Raw genomic sequence first — 8,513 nt, 5'->3', positions numbered from 1 at the left:
TGTGGTATTCACACAAGGGGCCGAAGTGCAAAGCCCCGTAGCCTATCCGCGGTCGGGAAGGCAGGCGAAAAGCGCCAATGCAAAAACCTTATCATACTCTTCTGTAAAAAATCACTAAAATTATTAATCAACCTTGCATACTAAATGCCTCCGCATATTTAATAGTCCTATCCTCAAATAGAATCATTAAACAAGCAAACATATGCAAACAATGCAAACATAACAGCAATCTGCCTAAACAGGACAGTCTGTGAAGAATGCAGCAAGATCCATACTTCCCTAGGTCCAAAAATTATGAAAGAAAATTCCCACTGTAGTAAATTTATCAGAGCATATTATGCAAAAGGTTTCAACATTTTATCACATTCTGACTTTTCTAGAGAATTTTTGCAACAATGGTAAACTTTGTGTTTTCAAACAACAACATGTAGACTTATAAAATAGGCATAGTAAAGGCCATCAATGCCACTTTTATTGAAATAAAAGATGCAAAACGTTGTTCTAAATAACATCAAGCAAATCCTAACAAAATAAATTGACGCTCCAAGCAAAACACATATCATGTGGTGAATAAAAATATAGCTCCAAGTAAAGTTACCGATGAACGAAGACGAAAGAGGTTGTCCTTGAATATTACCTTGGGGTGCCTTGGGCATCCCCAAGCTTAGGCTCTTGCCACTCCTTATTCCATAGTCCATCGAATCTTTACCCAAAACTTGAAAACTTCACAACAGAAAACTTAACAGAAAACTCGTAAGCTTCGTTAGTATAAGAAAATAAATCACCACTTAGGCACTGTTGTGAACTCATTCTAAATTCATAGTGGTGTAATATCTACTGTATTCCAACTTCTCTATGGTTCATACCCTCCGATACTACTCATAGATTCATCAAAATAAGCAAACAACACATAGAAAACAGAATCTGTCAAAAACAGAACAATCTGTAGTAATCTGTATCAAACGTATACTTCTGGAACTCATAAAATTCTAAAATAAGTTGCTGGACGTGAGGAATTTATCTATTAATCATCTGCAAAAAGAATTAACTAAATAACACTCTTCAGTAAAAAATGACAGCAAATCTTGTGAGCGCTAAAGTTTCTGTTTTTTACAGCAAGATCACAAAAACTTTTCCCAAGTCTTCCCAAAGGTTCTACTTGAAAGAAACACTAATTAAAACATAAAAACTCAATAATAACAGAGACTAGATAAATTATTTTTTACTAAACAGGAACAAAAAACAAGAAACAAAAATAAAATCGGGTTGCCTCCCAACAAGCGCTATCGTTTAACGCCCCTAACTAAGGCATGATGATTTCAATGATGCTCACATCTACTACCCCTATAAAAGCAAGAAGTGCGGAGATCCAAATTAATCCCATCCATTCATACAGCAGATCCTACGCCCCCTACTCACATCTTTAGTGCTAATTGCACTTAGCACGCGCAATTAGCGACGCCGCTCTCCCTCGCGCGCGCACGCTCCCCAGCTCCACCGAACGAGTTCTACATGGAAAGCAATAACTCCCTAAAACAAAAAAGGAAATAAATAACGCGGCCTATTTTGCAATACTGCTCGCTCCCCGCCACCATCCACGCATGCGCCGCCGTCAGCGATCTGTTCCGTACCAACACGTCTTGGCCGCCCCTCTGTCGTCGCCGGTGTCCGGAAGAGCACGGCCCTGCTTCCACAGCCGTCCTCGCCGCCGCCCACAGCAACGACGCCGCCAATCCCGCACGGTCCCTGCTCTGCCCCGACCATCCTCTCCGCCGTACGGCCTGCCGCCACGACCACCCGTCGCCGCCGCCGTGCGCAGAAATAGCAGAGGGAGGCCCTGCCGCTCCTCCGACCTCGCCGCCGTCCGCACGGCCCGACCTGCCGCTCCTCGGACCTCGCCGCCGTACGCACATCCCGGCCTGCCGCCCCGACCATCCGCGCCGCCGTATGCGCCAACACTAGGGCACTCCCGCACCTCGGGCCTCTCGCCGCCGTCCGCACCTTTCGCAAGGGAGCGCGGCCCTGCTGCCCCGAGGTGCCGTTTTTGGAGTCCATTTTTGGAGTTCGTCTACACCTCTGAAGGTAGTATCTGAAGGTTTGTTGCCTCAAAAAAGTTTCAATTTAGGACCCAACAATTTGCTTCAAAATAGGCTCCAATCAACCTTACCTACAGTGAGCATCATGATCATCCGACACTGCTCTCTATTTTAACATTCAGCTGCCTATTACCGGCCTCCTAAACCATTCTCCATCTCTTTTTGTACTCTATCAGTTGGTTTATGTAGCTGCAGAGGAGCTTTCATTGTTCAACTTAAATTCCTTTTGTTATCAGGAGCATTCAAAATTACTGTATTGCTAAGTGCCAGTACTGCTAAGTGCTAATTATGCTGGTCCAATGAGCATTTTCCCTCCTACGTGCCAGTACTGCTAACTGCTAACTATGCTGGTCCATTAAAAATTGGTCCTACATGGTACTGTCAAATGTTTTGATGATATGACTCTGTGATATTCGTCTGAAGTACATCAGATGCAGTACTTTGGTTTCTAATGACTCTTGCCAATTTACCAAACTGCTCATGCTCTGAGATTATGCTCATTCTTCTATTTTCTTTAATTAACATTTGTGGTTATGAAACGCAGATGGGCAAGCATAATCAATATGCACCTCCATTCCCGTCAGGGCATCGCACTCCATTTACGGACCTAACAAACTCACCTACAGTTGGAAATGCCCAAATAACTGATGAGAAAGAGTCAGCATCCCCACATAGGCGTCATGTAAACCACCAACATAATATTCCATCAGCTGGGGATAGTGTTACCCATGAGCCGGTGGCACACACGCATGCTTCTTCAATAGGGGCTGTGCAATGTACTGCTTTCAGCGACATAACCAACACACCCACAGATGGTACATTCATCCACTTCATATACAGTTGTATTACTGGAGCAATTACTATTCTTTGTTTATAAATTCATTTCCTATCGTGTCTCACTTGCAGGGTGTACATCTACAAGCTCTGCGACTCATCTTCTCGATGAAGTAAATGGTGCCCAAAAAAAAGAAGTGGCCACAGTTGGTATGCCGGCCTAACCAATGAATAGAGGGCAGAATACTTAAATAAGAAACGGATTGCGCAACTAAAAAGAAAACATGCTTCATGCAAAGATAATGTCGATGTGACTCATAATTCCTCTTTTTCAGTTGGTAAGGCCAACTCCAAATATGACATATTTATGGACCATCTTCATTGTGAATTATGGGTTGGTCTACTCTTCTGATGTACAGGTGCAACCTCGACGCCGCCACCCTCCATGAGGTCATCTCTTCCAGACGAGCAAGATGTTGTGATACAAAAACAACGACGTGGCCAAAGTTGGTATGCTAGACTTTCCGACGAGCGGCGAGCAGAATACCTAAACAAACAACGGATGGCGCAAAGAGACAAAAAAGCTGCAAGAACGGTTGCGTTGCCTCAGTCATCATCCCCACAAGGTGCGGCTGGTGAGAGCACATACATGTTACATTACTTGCAACCGAGGAACCAAATGATGTTCTGACTAATCTGTTTTATGGGTTGATCACCTATTCTGTGTCGGTAGAAACCTCTTTGCCGGATAACGATGCCATTACTCAGCACCAATTGCCAGAAATAGTAGGAGACTGCAACATACGAACTGGCAAGGGGTGGTACGCCAGCTTATCCGGACAGAGGAAAGAAGAACACCTAAGGAAGCTTCGGATCTCGCACAAACAAAAGAGAGCTGGTTTGCTTGATGTCGATGTTAATGAAGGTGATCTACCATACAACTGCTTAAATTTCTTTTTTATAATCAATCAACATTCTAGACTACATGACACCCCACTTGTTTCTACATTTGGTGTAGGTATTGGTCAAAGTGGACCAGCGCAGTCCCAACTCACCCGCGTGGTAGACACACCATTATGCAGGCCAAATTTGGACGAAGGCGGTTCTGCTGATTGGTTACACAGCAATCTGACTTACGTATGACCAGCGAGGACGACTGAACCCATTGTGCCCATGAGTTTTATCTCTGGGCACAACATGGAGTCAATAGGTATATTGCAACTAAAACTAAGCAATCTGTATACATTCTATTGTGTGTCAGTGTGATGTACCTCCTTCCATTGACATTTACACTCTACCATGCGTTGAATGGTACCATATGCTTCCAAAGAGAAGGAACGCAACCGTAAAAAGATAAGATACTTAGAAATGACCATGCAGCAGAAAGATGCTTTGTTGGAGAAGAATCGTGCTTACAAAAGGGGAAAGCGGAAGCGGAACCATACTGATGTGCGAAGTGGATCCTCATACCCATCACCACATACTCCTGCCACTGGATTGCAGCCATCTCACATAAATAGCCATACAGGTATTGAGATGCATGAGGGGCATATGTTGCTGCTCTTCTGCTTGGTCCTTCAGTTCATTCGCCAACTTATACGAACAATGTCGACGCACTGATGCATTAAACACTTTTTCTGCTGCGTTTCTCATTCTTTGATACATGTTCCAGGAGGTAGGGATGATGAAGATGACTACGACGCCCACGGTATCTTCGAGCCAATGGGACCGGTTGCTGAAATGATGGGTGTGTTCTCTTTACTTATTGCACTCTGCATAATAGTAGCCACTTTAATTTTTTTGGCTATATCTAATTCTATGAATAGAATGTCTGCATACCGTCCGAACTGGCGACACCCTGTCCGATGATGATGATGAGGAATGCAGGCTATTCAGTGTACAAGGTTCATTATAATACGAACTTGAATTTCATTACTACTGCAGGCACCATTTGTTGCCAGCGCAAAATTAACTCCTGCTCATGTCTTACCAGGTAATGAGTTTGAATCATACAGAGTGACAGATGATGGTTCGCATGCTTTAGATGCTCATGATCCCTATGACTATGTCTACAAAAATCTACCAAGCAAGCATCATGTTTTGAAGCCAGTAAAGGATTGTGTACACTGTGGAGCAATGAGGTTCGAGTATGATGGCCCAGCCTTCTGTTGTAGAAAGGGTAAGGTCAAGATATTTATCCCAGAGGTTCCTCAAGACCAACGACGATTGTTTACAAGTCAGGTAGACATGGATGCAAAGTACTTTAGAAAGCACATTCGATATTTCAACTCCCACTTCTCCTTCACAAGCCTTGGAGTTACCCTTGACAATTGGGTCAACACCGTGGCAAGAACCGGTGTATATACATTCCATGCTCATGGTCAGTTGTACCACCGTTTAGACCATCTTGTACCAGGTGATCACGGACCCAAGCATTTGCAGCTGTACATTTATGATACAGATGAAATGTACAGATGAAGCCTTGGAACATAGGGTCAAGTGCTCTCCAGATCTTGATATCAATCTCATACGGAAGATTCTTCGTATATTATAGATCAACCCGTATGTTGAGACATTTTAGAGCCTTGGTTCAGTTCCAGACCTAGCGGAGTATAAGATTACACTAAACACAAATATAAAATTGGACCATCGGAGGTACAATGCCCCTACAGCTTCTCAGGTGGCTGCAATGTGGGTTGAAGGTAGTGACCCGCAACACACTTTTGATAGAAGTGTTATCGTGCATGCAAAAGGGGACCATCCTTTGTACATCAGAGCCTACTATGGGTGCTATGATCCTTTAGCGTACTCATTATTTAACCCGGCTGGGGAGACAAGATGGAACCGTTAGCTGCCATATGAGGGACCAACTCCCGCTCAGGCAGGCAATGAGGATGAAGGCGACAACTAGGACGATGAACGAGAAGCAGGTAAATGTGTCATAATAATTGGTGAATCATCCATTAATTCGTCCAATCTTTAGTAGTAGTATTATTCATAATTCGTTGTCGCAACCATATTGTAGATGACAACGAAGAACAAGATGAGGATGAAGCCACTGAGTATAGAAAATATGTCAGTGCGAGGGAGTATTACTGTTTGGAGTTGCAGATCAGGGAAGGAATTTTTAACATCCTATTGTTTGGGGGCGTCTTCTCCAACAGTGGCTTTTTGACATGTAGATCAAAATGGAGACTATGAGGCTTGATTTCTACTCGAAGCCTTAGAATCAAAATCTCATACGTGCTGAGCTCTACCAGGTAACAAAAATCTCCCTAGCCTCATCAACATACTATGACAACTTGTCACACACTGGTAGGTTACTGAAAAACTAGAATTAAGCATGAACCAATTATGAGCCTAATGTATAGTCTTGTTGGTTATCATCATGCTTGTATTGTATAAGCATGAACCAAGTATGAGCCTAATTCATTTGCTTCATAGGGTGTTGTTGACACCATTGCTTCTGGAGAGACTCGTGCTGCTCAGATTGGAAAAAGAATCATGCTCCCTCTGTAACACCCATGATGCGGCTATATCTCCCACGTGTCGGAGCACGACTTAGAGGCATAACCGCATTGTAGGCATGTCACAAGAGGGGTAATCTTTACACATCCCATGTACTGAATAAGAAAGAGGTACATAGTTGGCTTACAATCGCTACTTCACACAATACATAAATATAGCATTACATCATTCAGATACAAACAAGGTCCGACTATGGAAACAAAATAAAGGCAACCCCAAATGCATAAGATCCCCGATCGCCCCAACTAGGCTCCACTACTGATCGTCTGGAAAAGAAATGTAGTAACATCTTGAGTCCTCGTCGAACTCCCACTTGAGTTCAATCGCATCCCCTGGAATGGCATCATCGACACCTGCATCTGGTTTTGGAAGTAATCTGTGAGTCACGGGGACTCAGCAATCTCACACCCTCGCGATCAAAACTATTTAAGCTTATAGGTAGGGAAAGGTAGTGAGGTGGAGCTGCAGCAAGCACGAGCATATATGGTGGCTAACTTACGCAAATGAGAGCGAGAAGAGAAGGCAATGCACGGTCGAGAAGCTACAAAGATCAAGAAGTGATCCTAAAACTACTTACGTTCAAGCATAACATGAGACCGTGTTCTCTTCCCGGACTCCGCCGAAAAGAGACCATCACGGTTACACACGCTGTTGATTCATTTTAATTAAGTTAAGTTTCAAGTTTTCTACAACCGGACATTAACAAATCCCATCTGCCCATAACCGCGGGCACGGCTTTCGAAAGTTCAAAACCCTGCAGGGGTGTCCCAACTTAGCCCATCACAAGCTCTCACGGTCAATGCAGGATATTCCTTCTCCCAGGACGACCCGATCAGACTCGGAATCCCGGTTACAAGACATTTCGACAATGGTAAAACAAGACCAACAAAGCCACCCGATGTGCCGACAAATCCTGATAGGAGTCGCACGTATCTCGTTCTCAGGGCACACCGGATGAGCCAGACGTCGGGTTGGCATAGACCCTGGTTGCCCAGGGGGCGCCGGACATCGCTCATGTTGGACCAACACTTAGAGAAGCACTGGCCTGGGGGGGGGGGGTTAAAATAAAGATGACCCTTGAGTCCGCGAAACCCAAGGGAAAAAGGCTAGGTGGCAAATGGTAAAACCAACATTGGGCCTTGCTGGAGGAGTTTTATTCAAGACAAACTGTCAAGGGGTTCCCATTATAACCCAACCGCGTAAGGAACGCAAAATCAAGGAACATAACACCAGTATGGCGGAAACTAGGGCGGCAAGAGTGGAACAAAACACCAGGCATAAGGCCGAGCCTTCCACCCTTTACCAAGTATATAGGTGCATTAAAGTAAACAAGATATAATAATGATATCCCAACAATAATCATGTTCCAACAAGGAACAAACTCCAATCTTCACCTGCAACTAGCAACGCTATAAGAGGGGCTGAGCAAAGCGGTAACATAGCCAAACAACAGTTTGCTAGGACAAGGTGGGTTAGAGGTTTGACATGACAATATGGGAGGCATGATATAGCAAGTGGTAGTTATCGCAGCATAGGCATAGCAATAGAGCGAGCAACTAGCAAGCAAAGATAGAAGTGATTTTAAGGGTATGGTCATCTTGCCTGCAAAGTTCTCCGAGTTGACGTAAGCTTGATCCTCGTAAGTGTACTCAATGGGTTCCTCGATCACTTACTCATCTCCCGGCTCTACCCAAGGCAAGAACACAAGCAAAGGCAAACACAGTCAACCACGGTGCAATGCGCAAGCAACATGATGCAAAACATGGCATGATATGCGGGATGTAAAATGCAATGCATATGCGTGCTCCGGAAGGAAAAAATTGAACCAGGCCTCAACTTGGCAAAACAAGTGCGCCGCTGGAAAGATGAGTTGATTTCGGTCGAAATCGATATAAAGATCACCGGAATCGGATGCATGGTTTGCAAATGGCAAGAAAAACAATAATGACACTATTCTGCGATTAACAACACGATGCCATCTAAAATGCAACAAGAAACTAAGCTACTGCACTCTAACATAGCAACAAAGTACACGGCAGTGAGCTACTCAAGATGCTTGACAAGAGATGAACACTGAGCTACAGCTAAATCACAAAATAGCAGGCTCAAACAAGC

At 44.1% G+C, this 8,513-nt stretch overlaps 1 protein-coding gene across 4 annotated transcripts; it reads left to right on the top strand.

The window, feature by feature from the left end:
* Positions 1-1,566: 1,566 nt before the first annotated feature.
* On the top strand, positions 1,567-6,323 carry LOC125507767. Of its 4 annotated transcripts, none has more exons than XR_007282977.1 (11): positions 1,567-2,082; positions 2,641-2,911; positions 3,003-3,208; positions 3,290-3,496; positions 3,604-3,795; positions 3,889-4,080; positions 4,251-4,398; positions 4,543-4,617; positions 4,697-4,774; positions 4,864-5,800; positions 5,896-6,323. XR_007282977.1 is itself a non-coding variant. In XM_048672257.1 (11 exons), the coding sequence occupies exons 6-10, from the start codon at positions 4,044-4,046 to the stop codon at positions 5,346-5,348; spliced, it is 873 nt and encodes a 290-aa protein (XP_048528214.1). In that variant the 5' UTR covers positions 1,567-2,082; positions 2,641-2,911; positions 3,003-3,208; positions 3,290-3,496; positions 3,604-3,795; positions 3,889-4,043; the 3' UTR covers positions 5,349-5,800; positions 5,896-6,322. The 4 variants fall into 4 exon arrangements, 2 of the variants coding, with proteins under 2 accessions (XP_048528214.1, XP_048528215.1); XR_007282976.1 differs by having other exon boundaries at positions 4,254-4,398; positions 5,896-6,322; XM_048672257.1 differs by having other exon boundaries at positions 4,201-4,398; positions 5,896-6,322.
* Positions 6,324-8,513: the final 2,190 nt, after the last annotated feature.

This window comes from Triticum urartu, chromosome 5, assembly GCF_003073215.2.
Source record: "Triticum urartu cultivar G1812 chromosome 5, Tu2.1, whole genome shotgun sequence".
Lineage (NCBI taxonomy): Eukaryota > Viridiplantae > Streptophyta > Magnoliopsida > Poales > Poaceae > Triticum > Triticum urartu.
The sequence above is the reverse complement of the archived record's forward strand: the minus strand, read 5'-3'. Positions and strand labels throughout refer to the sequence as shown.

Excerpts from the sequence above, each read along its gene's own strand:
- LOC125507767 (XM_048672257.1), top strand. The coding sequence starts at position 4,044 with ATGAGTTTTATCTCTGGGCACAACATGGAGTCAATAG. Across the intron at positions 4,081-4,200 it reads GCACAACATGGAGTCAATAG|AGAAGGAACGCAACCGTAAA; the intron begins GTATATTGCAAC and ends ATGCTTCCAAAG. Across the intron at positions 4,775-4,863 it reads CAGGCTATTCAGTGTACAAG|GTAATGAGTTTGAATCATAC; the intron begins GTTCATTATAAT and ends ATGTCTTACCAG.